The sequence below is a fragment of the Excalfactoria chinensis genome, chromosome 13, assembly GCF_039878825.1.
Source record: "Excalfactoria chinensis isolate bCotChi1 chromosome 13, bCotChi1.hap2, whole genome shotgun sequence".
Classification (NCBI taxonomy): Eukaryota; Metazoa; Chordata; class Aves; order Galliformes; family Phasianidae; genus Excalfactoria; species Excalfactoria chinensis.
Genome location: NC_092837.1, coordinates 2730930 through 2749198, shown reverse-complemented (window position 1 = coordinate 2749198; position 18269 = coordinate 2730930). Strand labels below are relative to the sequence as shown.

Genomic DNA, 18269 nt, shown 5'->3' with positions numbered 1-18269 from the left:
CATTTCACAATGGATTATCCCAATACTTCAAGCCACAATTAATCTTAAAGCAGAAAAGAACCACAAATATTCCAGGGGAATATTTAAGCTGGTGGCTTCCAGCCATGCTCTGAGCCTCACAGGAAGAAGGGAAATGCAATTAGTTTGCAAGGGTGGAGAGTGTGATGCTGCTGCCATCAAATCTACCCAAAGAGGAGCTGATCAGCAGGGAAAGCTGGGAGTTGGGCAGTTGCTGGAGCCCACCTGCTGCATGGAGCCGGGCAGCTCCTGAGATGCCATCACCTAGAGAAGCCCCAGTGCTCACAGTCTGGCTACTTCTGTTCAGAGCAGAGCCAGTGACACTCTTTGCAATGCAGCCTCAGGCTGGGATTTCCTGGCTGGGATCCCATACCTGTCATTGAATCCATGCTGTATAAATTACCCACAAAGCTCCAGCTTGGTCAGGGAGACAGTGCCCTGATCAGTGCCCCAGCATCCTGCCCTCACCACCTCTACATGGGTGGAGGAGAGCTGAGGGGATACAGGAGAAGGCAATGGAGCTGGGTGGCTCCACCTGGCTCCCAGTATGGATTCAGAGAGCCACAGGATGGGGGTGAGAGATGCTGCAGGGACGAGGAGCTCGCTGGGGGTTCCCCACATGATTGGGCTGCAGCTCAGAAATGCCCCAGTAATAAACAGCTGAACAAGCACTGACCTGGAGACCACACTGCTGTGAGCGTTTCAAAGCTGTGCTCCTCCTCTTGGGCTGGTTTTGCTCCTTCCTCGGGCTGGGAGCTACGACGTACGGTGGCTGCACATCTCTGTGCCATACGGACAGCAGCGCCCAGGGAGAAATTAGTTGGTGGGGATTTTTTCCTCCGAGTATGTAAATAAATATCAACACTTTAAACCAAAGACCACCCAGCGACTAAATATTATTTATCTTCAAACTAAACAGCTTTGTCACATATGTATAATAATAAAGAAACAAATTACAAAGGAGGAATTTGATTTTATTGGCTTGATGCAAAGCGTTGGCATTCTGTATCAATTTCTAACAGCAGAGTTTGCACCATTCATTGCAGACACCATCCAAACTTTGGGTGTGACTCGTTTCATTCCTCCACCAGGAACTGGAGACATCACAGCCCGACCTGAAGCCGTACCAGCGAAATCCACCACTCCAGTGGGGAAAGGCACTCTGAAGCAAAGAACATTGGAGCACATTGCTTGAATCCAGGTCTTTCTTAGGTTTTAATAGCAATATTCCCAGTACCATCAGCACCAGTAAAGCCCAACACCTCACATCTTGCCTCCTGCCACCAATTAGCACGTGACAGTGCACTTGCTAAGCATTAACAAAAATACCATTCCTATTTTACCGACAGCAGTATCTGCATTTCAGCTACTGGCATTTTGCATCCCGAATAGCTGAGAGACCACACACTGCACACACACCCAGAATAGACCCTGGCAGCTGCTGCCCCTCAATGTGTGTCTCAGTTCCCAGCCATGCCCTCAGTGACCCCCAGCCATGCTGCAGGCATTTCACAGGGGTCACTCTGCCAGTGCTGCACCCGAGGGGCTCGCAGGGCACACAGGGACTGGCAGCCATAAGAAGGGTGAGCATAGCTCCGGCCAAGCCCAGCTTAGCAAGAATCCTGCTAATGCTGCTTCCCTGGCCAAGCTCCTCCTCCCCTCCTGCAGGTACGAGCAGAGCTAACAGCTCCATCCTGCAGCACTGCCTGACCCAGCACTGCACCCAGATGTACTGAGTTTTATTAACAGCACCGGGAACTGAGACCTGGTGCTATGTGCTGGAGCAGCACGGGGGATATGGAAGGCAGCATTGAAACTGGTGAGCACAGGCATTCAGAGGGGTTGCTCAGATAAAAGCCTTAAAGACAAAGCTATGCCACTCTATAGAATACTTTGTCCCTTCAGGGGGGCTGTGAAATCAGAGTTACAGTGAATGAGAGACACCATTCAAAATACAAAGCAGTGCCTTAGAATGCTGTAATACCTGCCTTATACGGAAGCAGCAGCCTTGTCAATGAACTGAGCCAGCTTCACGTCTCTCTTGGTCAGCCCACCGCAGTCGTGGGAAATGAGGGTGATCTGAACCTGCCAAGAAGGAGCAGCAAGGTGTTACAAGGACGGTGTCCCACAGAGAAGCCATGCCTGCCCACCCACAGCTCCTCCAGGTGTATCAATGGGACAGCACGGATCTGCCAATACTGCAACACAATGCAGTGAGAAGCACCAGGAAATCAAAATGATGGGGAGCAGTGCTTTCCCCCCCTCACACAGCACCTTTCTTCCAAGGGTTGCAGAGTGCATTCTGACCTCTGTAATCGTAAGACCAGCAGCAGCCAGGCAATGCTATGCAAGTTTTATAAGCTGTTATGCTGAGACACGGGCTGGGGATGTTTAACAAATCCAAATTTAGGCTGCCATCCAGGTACCTGCACGCTGCACAGGCAGAAATGAGAGCTGGTGGGCACTCAGAGGTTCCAGCACAGCCACTCACACAGGCTGCCTACAGAAGAGGTTTAAGGCTTCTGCTCTTAGCTCTCAGCCAGCAAGGCAAAGTGCCAGCCTCAAGCCACACGGCAAGCAGCCACAAACAGCCGGACGTCTGGTGCAAGCTCTCCACTACTAATCACAGTATCTCTTTAAAGTCCCACATCTCTAGAGAAAGACACATCACCTCCCCATTCCCTCCGCTCCTCCACTGCACACAAACCACAGGAAGGGCACAGAGGACGGGCCAGTACTTTGGTGTGTGTATGTGTGTGTAACTCAGGCTGCTGGGCACGTTACCTTGCTGTAGACGTTGAACCATTCTGGGTGGTGATTCATCTTCTCTGCCTGTAGAGCAACTCGTGTCATAAATCCAAACGCCTAGGGGAGAAAAAACAGAGAGGAAAGAAATCTCAGAACCTGCTGGAGAAATGTTTTTTGGTCCTTGAGCCACCAAAGAGCTTCCTGACCTCACTGAAATCCTCCCCTTTGAGTCCTGGTGAATGACTGCTCAATGTTACTTGCTCCATGTTTCAAAGCTGTTGCACAGGAATGATTTTACCCTTCGCACCCAAAAATGGTTTTAAACATCCATCCAGCAGCCCTCACCCTCACTACACATTTGTCAATGTGTTGTTTCCATCTAGGGCCCATGCCACAATATTCTTGTACTGGACAGATACCATTCCCAGAAACACATCCTCCCACGTAACTATTTTGCTATTTATTTTACTTGGGGGGGAGAAAGAAGGCAGGTGGCTTTGCCTCTCTGCTTTATGAGGAAATATTTTACCTTAAGTGAGTTAAAATGGGTTTCCCAATCCTCCGCCCCTATATTCTGCACATGACTTTCCCCCAGGATGCAGGTTTTATCACGGGCTCAAGAAGAAAATAATAGCATGCCCTTGCCAAAATGCTTAAGAGCAAATCACTGCATTATAAAGAAAATGAGAACGTCCATGTAAATCAAGAATGCAATTATGCAGCGGGGTCCAAAGGGCCTCAGTGCGTGTGCAGAACGCCTCCAAGCCAATGGGCTCTATTCAAGCTGCGCTCCATCCATCAGGGTTGGGACCTAAATTAACATGCAAAGCAAAAGTAACATCCACGGTATAGTCTGGTTTGTATTAGAATGCAACAATCTCGACAAAGGCCTATCTGATTTAGGTAAGTTTTTAGCACTCATTTATGGAAGAGAACGTATATAGCCTGCATTCCACCAAGCGATGGCCGCTTCAAACAAACATGTGGTCAATGAATAACATATAATGGCTGATAATAGTTTCAGTCTTTTTTCCTCTCACAAATTACAAAAACCTTTAAGGAAAAGAAAAAAAAAAAACCCAGCATCGGTGCCTGGATGAAGTATGACTTTGTTACTCGCTTTGCCAGCCCAATGAATGCAAACGTTATAATCAGAGAAAATCATTCCAATGAGGCTTGTCATTTGGAAATCACCAAACTGTCAGCAATTAAAAAGCTTTTTTCCTTGACCCAAGAGCATTCCAAAATTCGGGAAATCCAGCTTCCCTTGAAGCTCTCATTTGGTTTCATTTTCCTCGGAGCGAACAATTACTGTTAAAAGATGCCCCATGTTCCTGCAGCACGCGGTGAAGCACAAAGCGGTACGATGTACATCAGCAACCAAACACATCTGCATTAATAGCTCTGAAACACTGCATTCAATCGTTCTGAGACTGCCCAGGGTCACAACAAGAATGAAACGAGACTCTATTAAGATTGAGGTCTTAGGGAATCAATTGACAACCTATACATTTCCACAGCAGCCTGTAGAGAGAAAAATTAAGACAGCATTGCAACCACCAACGCATTGCCTTTGTAGAAAGAACAGCAGAAAGAAAGTCAGATTGAACCTACAGAAAGCCCCACCAGGGTCTGTGCGTCCACCTGGGCAGCTCTGACAGATACATACCTGGGTTACTGGGACTGGGGTTGCCCAAATCCCACGAGGGATTCCCAAGCACACTATGCACCCACACTCATGCCCTTGCCCCGTTGCTCTCCCTGACTGCAAACTGCTGAAGCCCCTCACTTCTGTGTACCAGCTCGTTTCAGTTACACACAAAATAGAAGCATCTCCTGCTAAGAAAATGAGCTACAGTTCCACCGAGCAATTTCACCAACGCAATCTCCATTACGGTCCTAAATACTTCCTCTGATAATTAAATGAATTGGAATGCTATTGTTTGGGAATCGCCTTGATATTTGTAGAGCCGTAACCTCTCTTTGAGAAAATACAATTGGCTCTGCAAGGAAAAGATATTTAGGCTTGATTAGATATGAAAACACTATTACATAAAATCAGTTTGGACATTTCTTCACGTCTTGAAACTTGATCGGTAATTTGGTCTAATTGGTGATCAAGGAAACTATCTTGTGATCAATTAAAGTAATTACCACATTCCGGCAACACAACCAACCTTAATTTGAGCAGGAGTCTGCACTTCTTCAACTTTAATTAAAAATAATGAAAATTATTAAGCGGTCTGCAGTGCAAGATCATTGTCAAGAGTGCAGCATCGGGCAGAATCCATCAGCCCAGCGCACACTGCTGGGTGAAGCTGGGACAGGAACTCAACGCCGATCGTGACCTTCACTGCACCAACAGCTCTGCAGCCCCTCTGAAGTTAACGGTCACATTTTCCCATCTTTCCTTGAAAAACAAAGAGAGGGGTGAGAAAGGATGCCTGCGTTTTCTAGAAGCCATGAAGAAAGGAGCCTCTGATGTATTAACTATCATCATGTATTCTGTTATTTCAGAATGAGAGGAAGACATTTCTAACATCGACCTTTCAGGATGTTTTGTCTGAAGTAACACCCGGACACACAGGTTACTCCGAGCTTGATGCATCACTCAGGTCCTGGAAGATCACGGAGCCCTGCAGTGAGTCAGAAACAGCACCTGGAAAGCGATGAGCGAAGCAACCCCGAGCAGACAGGGAGATCCTTGGGTGTGCCAATACGTCTCTTCCATTCGTGTCTTCTAAGATAATGAAAGAACGAAAAGCAAAGGGTGCTTCAGATGCAATATCACTTCTAAAATGGTTTTTAAGCCATGCCATTGCATGCCTCCGTGAGATAAAAATCAGAGCTACTCTCAGAAGAACACATTAACCTCGTAAAGTTATGACAGAAAAAATGCTTTGAGAAGTGACAAAACACGCCATCAGAAAACGAGACTTAATGTCACTTTTGTTGCCAGAGAATGGGAAAGGCAGGGCTGGGCGCTGCGCTCTCAGCAGTGGGAGGAAAGCTGAAATTCCATCCATCGCTTTGCACCGCGCTTAACAGCTTCGGGAGAATCGTGGGATCCTGGGGCTAATCTGCTATTATTCTTCCTTTCACACTTGTTAAGCAAGGAATCAATTCATCTTAACGCTTTTTAAACACGCTGCTTTTGTACGGCTCTTGCCAACATTATCTCGATGAGTTACACTTCAAAGCGGCGCGGGTCGGGGTGTCTCGCTCATACATCACCGAGCGGTGCGTCCCCGGTGATGGATCACCGCAGTGCATCTCCCGAGCTCAGCAGCTGACACTGCTTGACTCAAAAATGGAGGTACTCAAGAAAAACAGCCGCAAGGCCCAATGATGTGGCCGTGCAACAGGCTTTATTTATTTGTTTTAAAGCGCGTGAGTTACAAAGGGAGTTACTGAGGCTTCCTAAATCCTTCAGATGCTCGGCCAAGGAAACCATATGCTAATCACAAGAACACTAAGGGTTCTGCCTCCCATCTGTCATTATAATGCTGGAGGTAGCATTAACCTTGGCCCTCTGCGGTGTGAGGGCTACCTGTCTTCCCTTCCACACCCACCCGCGCTCCATCAGTGTCATTTATCAGTAAGAAACGAGCAAACAAAACCCATTACAACAGTGTTGTCATACACGGCAAGAGATGACCACTCTCAGGATGCTTGCTTTCCATCCACCCAAGGAAGAACCCTCCCTGTGCACAGCATATAGCACGTGTTCTCCTTTGCAGTTTGACACTTCTAACAACAAACTCAAATCACTGCAGTCCGTTTCCAAACTGGAGCAGCTTTCACACACCCAGCTCACATCACCACCTTCCAGTGAGCAACAGGTCAGCAGAGCGAAGGGAAAGCTCTGTGATGTCGAGCTATACTGAGTTCCGTGCAGCCAGCCCTGAGGGTTTAACTCGGTCTCATGACATCCGGAGCTGTGCTCCCATGAAAACCCCACGGGTTGTTTCATTTTCATTCTCTTTGTTCCATTAGGAAATACTCCCGTTGTATACTTAAGCAAAAATCACCTCGCAACAAAGAATGCAACCGACGTTTCAGAGGTGAAGGCAGCACATGAGGTCTGGCGCTCATTCTGAAAGACACGGTTATACATTGGGCTCATTGGCACCACTGGGCTGCCAGAACCACCTCCAGGGAACCTGGGAAGCAGCGATTGCCGTGGTAATGTGTACCATCCCTCCATCCCTCAAAGTAAAGGGGAGTGTGGCCGTGGAGTGCTACAAACATGCTGCCATGCACTGGGACACCACTGCTGTCCTCATAAAGCAACGCAAAGCTGCATAAAACAAAGCAAAACAACTGAAAAAATACCCTTCAGTCAGAACTTCCCTACCTACACTTTTCTGCACTTATAACCCCCATCCCACGTACTGAGCAGCACACGTCCCTTACACAAACACGAATCACTGCTCTGCCCTCTAAAAGAAGTCACCTATTTGCATGCATATCGTGGCTGCAAACGCTGCCCTCCAAGTTCCACGCTGCCTATGTGAAAACCTTTACACTGTGCTCCACAAAGAACGCTGTTTCTGTCTCGCAGCACTTGTTTACAATTATGTCGGTGAAGAAACCAGCTAGCCAGCTCTATATCAAACATTTCTGACAGCAAAAGCACAAACACTGATCTATTCTAAGTAGTTTGCCACTCTATGTAATCTTGGAAAAGGCATTCCTGCCTTTGATTCTAAAAATGTTTATACTTCATACATTATGCAAATAGTTTTTATATATTAAGAAATAATGCAAGCAAAGCTCAAGTTAAATTAAATTCTTCAACAATAACCTTGCCAAAGCACTGATTTTCCTATAAAAAAATTATTCCAATTTGTTGATCTTACATTGGATGAAACATACTGTAACAATCTTCATAATTTATGTCCTGTTGGGACACTATGATTTAAAGTAACATAATACAGACCAGCATCACTGCTAATCTAAACCACCTGACCAGATAAACAACAGTTTCCCCTTCTCTCTTCATTGAGGGTATTTCTGTTTATTGTCATATGATTTACCAATTTGAAGAACACGAAGAATAAATGCAGGCAATCAGAGCCGGAGCTCTGAGGCATGGCCTTTATTCCAGGGGCGTTTGCTCATGCAGGTACCGCACAATGTCAAGCGCTGCAGGAGATGACAGACTGTGATCCCAGGAATTCTGTCCGCAGGAACGCTGCAGGCTGCATGGGGAGGCTCATGTCCACACAGCGTGACCCAGGTCAGGTGCTGCTCCAGCGGGATGTGATGCCATGCCATGCCTTGCCATGCTTTGTCACGTCTTACACACTTTGCCATGCCACGCTCCAGTAGCCTTGCACCAGGGCTGCTTCCACCATGCGTGGCAGCAACCTCTGTGAGGATGCAAAGCAGGAGCAGGCACAGCCTGCCCCACCTGAGACCTAACGGGTCTGAAAAACACCGCTTTTCTGCGGAGAAAAGGGGCTGGCAGGAAGATGGAGGAGCACTGACTTGCTCCTCCTGCTCTGGATTGACTCTTGCATCACACACACGAGACCTGCACTTCCATGACTGCTGAACTTGTTATTCCTCACATTGGTGATAATATGATACAAAATGTTACATCTATTACCCTCTTCCCCATCACATTTTTTACTTTTCCAGCAGCACCAAAGATCATTTTTCCTATTCTCGTTTTTATTACAGTAAGTGATTGCACCTGGGCTTCGTGAGCAGAAAGCAGATAATACACACAGTGATTCAACGAACAGACCTCACGCCCAAATTAATCACCTAATCCACCAAAAAGATTTATGAACTCGACGGGGTGCAAGCGAGGCGTCTTAAAGCAGCATTCCAACCTCCTCCTGAAGTTGTTCTTTCTTAAACAAAAGGTTCAAAGCTACTTAGACTCGCTGGACCCAATACAACCATATCACAAAGAACACCCATTTGCCTACAGGCACATAAAATTAACTGCAGTTGTCCACAAAGTCTACTGCAAAACACACAGAAGCTCTATATTTAAAACCCCAGAGCAAGCGGTGACAAGGTCCCATCTCCACCACAGCCATGGCTGGGCTCTTCCCATTGCCTGGGAACTCAGAGTCAGCACAGCCAAGTGACAGGAGTGAACAAAATATATTCCATCGTAGCGCTGTCAGTGACAAACCCAAGCCAGCTAAAATCAGATGCCACTGCAAGGGTTTTCCAACACCTATGTGTGACCTGTCACTTTCTACAGAAGCATTCTACATAAATGCTTTGCTTTCTGTTTCTACAAGTTCCAGTTCTTTCAGCATGCTGGGTAAACACAGCCATTGCTTATTCAGCAATGAGGAGCATTCAGATTGTAGAGATCCCATGCAGCTCCTCACTTGGCCTTTCCTCAATGCCTCTCCTCTTAGTCAACATGGGAAAGGGATGGAAAGTAATCACACAATGGAACTAGAAGGTGGAAGAAAGACTCCAGCTCCAACAAGGAATGTAAAGGTTGCACTTAGGAGGTTTACACCAAATAAAAGGGCTATTTCACAAAATGTGGCTTTTTAAAATGAGCTGTTTGCACCCAACCTCAAACCATTAAACAGCACAACGAAGCCCCCATTAACTGAGCAACTGCTAAAGCAATCAGTCACTTAAAATAATAACTCTCCTGGCAGAGCAACTGAGAGAATGAAGATAACAGAACTTAGTGAAAGAAATGGATGGCCCAGCATGAGGATGGAAGAGGCAGCGGAACGACCACACAGTGCCCATCCTGAGCACCAACACTCATCTCTGCAGAGCAAAGGGAAACCTGTCCACGCAACGTCTCAACCTCACCATCTTCTTCTATGGAGCTCGGGTGCTTCGTTCCCTGGAGGGCTTATCCAATTCAGTGCAGAAAAAGAGGGAAGTTCATCAACCCATTGCATCACACTTTGGACAGAACAGACCTACAGACCTTGGCCACAGCAGAACTAATATCTCCTTTCTCCCCCCCCCCCCGTTCTTCTAACTTGCATGTGAAGGAATGATTTCACTCTGCAGACATGAAGTTCTCGTGCCATACATACAGCTGATAACATTAGGAGTGCTCAGGCAAAGTTTTCCTTCGTCTTTCAGCCAAGATTACACATATTACCAGTTCAATATACAAAATATTCTCTGCTGAATATCCAAGGGCAAGCAGTCCCTGCCTCTGCTAATCCTCTACATCTCTGCCCTTTATGATCCTAAGAAGACATCAAAGAGTGATAAGAAAGGCATCGCCTTGTGATGGATTAAGAGAAGCACCGACCGCTCTCGTGACTACGCCATCCTTCAGCATTCTCTTACCACTGCACTGTGTGCAGGCTTTTGTAAAGCAGAGGACAACTGACACATGCACCTTTTCAGGTAGGACAGAGATTTCAGGTGAGCACATTAAACTCAACACAAGGCTGAACGGGAGCACTGTCAGGATTCTCACATTTAAGGCACCATAACATTCAACCAGTATTTTGCAGACACGCATTTCAAGTCCAGAAGTGACAAAAGGCTTTGGAAAAACAGTGGGAACAGGCATCTTCCTACGTTTCTCTTTGGGGAATCCTCCCATCTTTTGAGATGGGAAGGTTTTGAGAGGGTCCGTGAGTTCTTGCTGCCTTGCTCCTATGCGGTCCTTTCCAACCTCAGCCACCCCTTCAATCTGTAAGGGTTCCCCCGGGCAGCCCATCACATTTCCTGCTTTGCTGGATCAGGCAGGCACACGCACAACAGCCAGCAAATACCACTTGGTCACACTTCTTTCAGAGCTGCACAAGAGCATGCTTAGGGAAGCACATCTACACAGGTCTGTTTCCATATCAGAGCTCCTGCTGGCTGCAGGCACGCACGGCACACCATGGAACAAAGCCTCTCCCACCTTGGCCATCCACAAACGTGTGTTGGAACGCCCATTGCTACTCTCATCCCAGCACACGGAAAAGCACACCTGTATGTCGGGCTCTGAACCTAAGAGCAAATCCCACTTTCCTACAGAGTGATGAATAGGCAATAGCGGGTGGTGCTGGCCCAGCCCCACCAAGCCCCTCCAGTTTGCAGCCTTCAACATTTCAGCCCAACAAAACTAAAGGAAGAAAACACAGAGAGAAGCACACAGAGGGGAGGAGGAGGTTGGGAAGCTCTCCCCCAACCCCACTTGAAGCTGCTCTACAGCTACACTTGCATCACAGTGATAAACCGCGGGTCTGCCAGTGGCTTTTCAGAGCAGATGTAACATCTTAGCAAACGTGATTGTTTGTGAAAGAAATAATTCTGATCAAAAAACGAAATGGCAGCCAGTGCGAGCGCTGGGCTTCGTCACTCTAATCCGCCCTGACAGGAAGCAGCGAGTGGAGATTCCTACTGTGAGAGCTGCAGATGTGAAAGGTCAGCGCCGGCCCGCGACTTCCAACCCGTTAACGTGTAAAGCAGGGTGCATGAAAGGACCCGGCCCGCCGCCGGTGAGCGGATGTCCGCTGAGTGGGGCTGATGGGCTTTTGGCAAGCAATGGTTAATTTTTCAATAGGCAGCCTGCGGTTTGCTTTCAGTTGATTCTGCCAGCCAGAGTCCGTTTGTAATTGCAATTGCAGAGGGTTGTATCCCGAAACGTGGCTTTCCTTCGTGCTCCCTTTTGGAGAAAGTGAGAAAACTGCAAAAGGCGATTTGCAGCTTGGAAACGTAGCCAGGCATTATCCCAAAAGCAAGGGGATGGGAAAGGTTAAACAAGCAACGCGGAGAGATGTGCTTTTTGCACCTAATCAGCATCTTTCCAGCACCCCCATAAAAATAAATCTTAATGCACGAGGAATTACAAGACACGAGGATTCGTTAACTGCAAGTAACCCAATATTCTGGCTGAACATCTTTGGAAGAGGCAGCACCAGCCTGCTTTGCCTCCCCTCGCAGAGCTGCGCAGTCAGACCCAGGGAGCAAACACAACCTGCTCACATTGGCTGCCTTTGGGTGCAGCTGTGGTTGGTGCAATGTTTGTTCCCTGTAACCCGCACAGAGGGAGCAGTCATGGCACACACTATGAATGGTTGAAAACAAGGGAGAAGCATTTCTTCTATTCCCAGAGTGCAGGATGGCTTGGGAAACCCAAATGGCGTTTTGACAAATTAGTTCTTTTTGCACTTTCGGCTCATTGCCTGAAACAATGGTGTAATCATTTCTATTAAAGCGGTAATGAATCCATCTTTTCAAAGGAAGTGCTCGTACTGGAGGCAGCTGGAGAGCAGCCCAAAGGTCGGCTGGGCAGATGTCAGCATCGAGACACAACAGGTCTGCTCAGCACGGCAAATGCGGTGATGGGAAACACAACAGACAATTACAGGCAGCAAACCAAGGGTTCGTGCTCTGCAGCACAACTTAGCTCATCCACAACATGAGCATTCCTAACTGCACTTAGCTCCTAAGGACAGGGGACGGCATCAGACAGCAACACACAGCTGCCATCAGTACTTCCCAGCTTCCAGCACTGAGGATTTCATTTCTGCCTAGATGCAGCCCAATGGCATATTTCCACCTGCTGCAAAGTATTGCTCATCAGGAGAAAAAATACTCACTGCTGGGTAGGTGGAAAGGTTACTGGAAGCAGGATGTGCTGACCGGGGCATCATCACCTCTAAAGCCAGGGATGGAAGATGATAAGATTGTAAATAATACAACTGTCAAGCAGGTAGATAGAGGAATGGATGAAGGGAGGGATGGAGGGATAGAGAAATGAAGTGGATGGAGGGATGGAGGGACAGAGGAGTGGAGGGATGAATGAAGAAATGAAGGGGTGGATGGATGGAGAAATGGAAGGATGGATGGATGGAGAAATGGAGGGGTGGATGGATGGAGGGATGGAAGGATGGATGGATGGAGAAATGGAAGGATGGATGGATGGAGAAATGGAAGGATGGATGGATGGAGAAATGGAAGGATGGATGGATGGAGAAATGGAAGGATGGATGGATGGAGAAATGGAAGGATGGATGGATGGAGAAATGGAAGGATGGATGGATGGAGAAATGGAAGGATGGATGGATGGAGAAATGGAAGGATGGATGGATGGATGGAGAAATGGAAGGATGGATGGATGGATGGAGAAATGGAAGGATGGATGGATGGATGGAGAAATGGAAGGATGGATGGATGGATGGAGAAATGGAAGGATGGATGGATGGATGGAGAAATGGAGGGGTGGAGGGATGGAGGGATGGAGGGATGGAGGGATGGAGGGATGGAGGGATGGAGGGATGGAGGGATGGAGGGATGGAGGGATGGAGGGATGGAGGGATGGGGTCCCAAACCCCCAGCTGGACCCTGACCCACCATCCCAAGGCACAGGTGCTATCCACCAAGTCAGTGAGGAGCACAAAGCCCAGGAAGCTGCTATTGCAATAACACACACTTACTTCACTCTGTTCCGACATTCACACCGCCTCGCTCACACTATTTTAGCCCACAAGTTAACCTTTGCCAGTCCCAAGAATTTCACTATCAGTTTCTAATAAAAGCGAATGTCAGCAGGCAGATATGCCAGAAATTCATTATTTTCAGATACAAAGATTTTCTCAACTCTGTAAAGTCCCTTGTAAATAACCCTGATTTATTGCAAATCAGTTATTGTATTCATAAACGCAAGGAAGTTAGTGAACAACATAACTACCAAAAGAAATACTTTCATAACTCTGCAGGTGCACAAATCATGGCATATGGGAGAGGACTCAAAGGATAATGGAAAATGAAGCAGTTTAGGAAAGAGTATATGAAAAACAGCACCTACCTAGATGGATAAAAAAACCCCATCAAGTCTTTTCATTCAACAGGCGGCCTAGCACGAAAGCCTAGCAGAGGGGGCAAGCAGACAAACGCGACACTAAAACCCAGCAAATTCCACCCAAACAAATGAAAAGGGGCTCGTCTTTTGATTGCCAAAGCTGCCAAGGAGGGGCTGGGGCTGCTCGATCCTCCAGGCTGAGCACCTGAAACCAATCAGTGCCCGGCTGCGTGAAGATTCACACGCGAGGGCTGAATTTGTGGCAAATGGGTTGGTTTCCGATCCTAATGCAGCCAACTCGCTTTATTCTGACCTCCATTTAACAAATCAACTTAATGGGCACTGGGAGTGCTATAAAACTTAACAATGGAGTGATTTTAACTTTTAAAATACAGTTATGAAGCAAAATGTTGGAGAGCTCCTTCAATACTGGAAATCAAATTAAATCTAGACATTTTTTAACAGTCTTGACAGATATAATCCTAGTTACCATGTAAATTTATGGTAAGCTGCTGTGATATTAGCCACAGGTGCTACTTTTAATATATGGCCCGCATCTGGCTGGGAATAACATTTCTCAGAGGACTGAAAATGACCTCACTATCAGACAATGGAGAAGAAAAAAAAACAACCCAAAAAACAAGACCTCTGTGGCATATAAAAAGCTGGAGATGTGGCCCACAACCGAATATTTAACATAAAACTCATTTTAACTCTGCAGATTGTAGGTTAAAGGCTATTATGTTTTCAATACGCAGAAGGCGTGGACGTATTTCAGACCAACAGCCAAAAGATTATGTCCGTAAAGAGGCAATGAAACTCCACTGCCTAAAAGCAAACGTTACGATCTTTGATCCACACGGAGGACAGAGCAGGAGCGGCAGCAGCTCAGCTCTGCAGGTAGCACCAGGCATGCAAAATGGGGATATGCACTTCCAGAACAGCTCTATGTTTTCTGCACATCTCTAAGTTCTACTTCAAGGCTCCCCTGGTGCAGTCAAACACACGTGCTTCCATTCTCCCCATGCATCGCCCTCCAAAGTGTTTCCGTGCTGTCACCTCCACACAGGCTCATCCCTCACCTGTGTCCTGCATCTCCAAAACAGAAAACACATTGAGAAGTCTTAGAGCGTTTGGTTTCCTGTCATTTTACAGGATGACACCAGAGGTCTCACGGATACTTCCTATGTGAGATCTGAAAAAAAACAACCCACTAAAAGCAACCCAACGCGCTCAATTAAAAGCTCACCCTGTAAAAGAGGACAGCTGTAAATACTGAACCTGGCCATCACCAAGCACGCCCACCCGTGCCATCTCCCAGTGGCGTTTTCTGCCTTGGTGTGACGACCAAAGCAAGGGCACTGCATTGCACATTGCCCCCCCAGCCCAACCCAGTGCTGCGATGTCACTGTGGGTCTGGCTTAAGGGACATGGAACCAAAGAACAGCAAAGAGTGAGATGGGGGATGACAGAAGCCAGAGGCCAGAGGACCAAGCCCAGCCCTCAGCCCAGCCCTGCGGTCTCCCTGGATGCACCTTGGCAGCAGAACCAGGTGCACCCAGCACAATGCAGTGGGTGCCCACAGCACAGAGCAATCACAGAGCTCCCAGCCACAGCTTCAGGCTGCCTTCCAGCCCCTTTCAGAGAGCCGCATCTCCAAAGCCTATTTCCATGAAAATGTATCTTCAGACTAACAAACAGCATCAGCAGTTTCAAGTTCCATGTCACAAAGTAATTCCCTAAGCCAGAAGTGTCATTAGCTTGTCAGCTGTTAAAAAGGCAGCTCGGCTCTGATGGCTTTTAACCAAGCTAATCTCAGCCTGAAAGCTTCAGGAATCCAAATAACTCTCGTTTCACAGAAGTTTCATTTCATCCTCATGCTGAAAATAATATACATAAACCAAGTTCATGTCTACACATTTGCACGACTTTATAATAAAAGTCGTGTTTATATTCTTAACATCTGTTGACATATACAGACTTTGTAAACCTGGCATCGATTTTAAAGCCGCAGAACTTTCCATGCATCACGAACATTATCTGTGAGGAGCAATAAAAGAGGCAACGAATCCATTAATCATAGCGATATCATCTGCGAAACGTAAATCTGGGGTACCTTTCATGTCAGCCCTGCTGCCCACAAACACACCTGACTCTGTGCCATCTGCAGAAGGGGGGTCACTGTGGAAATGGCACTTGCAGCGGACACTCGCACTGTCAGCACTGCAAACACAAAACGTATTAACTGAAATAAAAGAATCTGTGCCTAAAAGTTCTTGGTTTTCACTGAGGGATGCCTCTCCCAAGCACAAGGCAGGTCCATAGCTTTGGATTTGCCCTTTGTCGCCTAAATGGCATTTACTTGTAGCTACCAGAAATACAAGCACCAAGAAGCAGAGGTGCATCGCTTTGTTTTGTTGCATTGCAGCAAATGCTCCCCCTGCAACAGCAGAGCACGCTGTGCCCTCACTGGTAACACAGACATCCTCTGTGATTGCAGATACTTCATCCACCTTCCAGGACCTGCAGGGGACCTCCTGCCCCTGGATCTTCATGTCAGCCCCCTGCCATGGACTCGCCCTGTGCTGTCTGCCACAGCTCTGCCTGCCCCACGTTCGCTCTCAGGGCTGAGGAGCAGCACCCAGGGCTTGGCATCCTCCATCCCCTCTGCATGCTTTGCTGTTTTCTGACACTGTAAGAAAACCATCTCATCCCCACAAAGGAAACACGAACACATTGCAGCTCTCTGACATTGCCCAGAAGGAAAAGCTGCTGGGATCTGCAGGAGCAGCGATGAGGATTCACTGAAGAACCAATCGGCCACCAGCTTCCAGCTGGGAAGATGAAACACGGCATTTCATTTACCCCACCTAACAAGTTCAGAATCAGAAAACGATTCACTGAGGCAAACCTGACAGGGTTTGGCCCTACAGAGACACTCCTGAAGTTCCACTTACAAATGGAAATGAAAGCAACTACATTTCCTCTGTATTAAAAATGGGATATAGCGATAATTACCTGATTGAAGCTTTTGAAGTTGAACTCTTTGTAGATGGCATCTCTTTCACCCGACTCAGACCAGCCCGAAGCTTTGAGATCCCGCAGAACTTGGTTCCTCTCCTCTGCTGTCAGCCAGTGGGACTGGGAAGACTGTGGAGGCAAAAGCAGAGCACGTCACCCCAGCAAGGCTCAGCTGCTTGAGTACAACGAGAGAACCACGCCATGAAATCTTGGCTACATATTGCAGAGAGGCAAACGCTTAAGATGCAAGAGGTGGAAAATTCACTGTATGGTGTGTCCCTTTTTGTAGTTCCTACAACCATCTTAACTCCTGTCACTGGGAACAGCCCAGGAGGGCGGCTTCTGTCAGGGCAGTGACTCTGGGATGGATGCCTCCATACAGTGATGGGCACAGACAGCGGCACACCTACACCCACACCTCCACCTGAGCTACCCAGATCTCCAATGTGAATGAATTTCCTGCTATTCAGCTTTGCTGTATAAGTAACAGATTATTTACACGATGCTCTGGATGCCCAACTACAGGCTGAAAGGCACAGCAGGGCAATAGCTGCATTGTGAAAGGCAGAAACAAGGGAAGCAGATGGCACTGTACACAGCTTTACTCCTGGGAAAGACCAAGGAGAGAAGAAATATTCACCTATAGGGTGCTTGGGAAAGACCTATAAAGACCTACAAAGTGAGCGGGTGATGAATTTGACTCTATATCCGAACAGACCGCTGTCAGGCTCACATTATGAACTCAGCGCTTAGCCGGGAAGCTCTGTCCCTTTCGGAGCAGAGCTCGGATTGCTCCAGTCCATACAGACTCGTTCCACTTGCTGAGAAGCTCTGAGCAGCTCAGCAGCCCCGTCCGTCCCGCCGCTGCCGCCAGGTGGCGCTGTCCGCCCGAGCAGCGCAGAGCGGAGCGCGGCCCCCCCCGGACGGACAACGCGACTTCCGCAGCGCTCCGGGAGCGGCGTTCCGGCAGGGACAGAGCCGCCCACTGCCCTCGAGCACACGCAGATATCGCCGCTGGTAAAAGCAATTGACAGAGCTGCCATAGAACCATGGAACCCATCAGACCGCACGGGCTGACGCTGCAGGGTCAGCGCTGACAACCAGCAGCAGGGCTCAACACACGAGGAGCGGCGGAACAAACCCGCGCAACGCAGCTGACGTCGCTGGGCAGGCACGTAAACATCGCACACGCACAGCGCCATTCCTCCCTTACCAATGACATCACGCACACGAGGCGGCCGCGCCCCCCGCCCCCACCCCCCGTTCCTGCAGCACAGCCCGCACGTTGCCCCGAGGAGCGCAGCCCCCGCAGCCGCCCCCCTTCCCTTCCTTCCCTTTCCCTTCCTTTCCATTCCTTTCCCTTCCCTTCCCCGCTCACCATGGCAGCCCGGCTCCCGCCGCCCGCTCCGCACCGCCCCGCTCCCAGCAGCGCCCGGCGCAGCGCGGCCCCTCCGCCCGGCATGGCTCCGGCCCGGCCCCGCCTCGGGAGGAGCGGGGGAGGGACCGGGGGGCGGGATGCGGGCACACAAGGGATCCCGGTGGGAGCTGGTGGGTTTGGGTACGAGCGGACAGAGCCCACCGCCCGACCGGGCAGCTCGAGCCCAGCTCTGCAGCCCTCACTGCCTGCAAGCTGCTTCTGTTCGTACACAGCGCTGTGTGCTGCTCCTGATTCCAGTGCGTTGAGCACAGCTCAGTGGAGAAGCACCACCTCATACATCTGTGGGTC

General features: G+C 48.5%; 1 protein-coding gene across 2 annotated transcripts; it reads right to left on the bottom strand.

The window, feature by feature from the left end:
• Positions 1–973: 973 nt before the first annotated feature.
• On the bottom strand, positions 974–18031 carry PCBD2 (pterin-4 alpha-carbinolamine dehydratase 2). Of its 2 annotated transcripts, none has more exons than XM_072348358.1 (5): positions 17922–18031; positions 16541–16672; positions 2803–2883; positions 2007–2103; positions 974–1180 (listed from the first exon to the last, which is right to left on the bottom strand). In XM_072348358.1, exons 1-4 carry the CDS (start codon positions 18003–18005, stop codon positions 2008–2010), a joined length of 393 nt encoding a protein of 130 aa, XP_072204459.1. In that variant the 5' UTR covers positions 18006–18031; the 3' UTR covers positions 974–1180; position 2007. The 2 variants fall into 2 exon arrangements, with proteins under 2 accessions (XP_072204459.1, XP_072204460.1); XM_072348359.1 differs by having other exon boundaries at positions 1050–1180; positions 2003–2103.
• Positions 18032–18269: the final 238 nt, after the last annotated feature.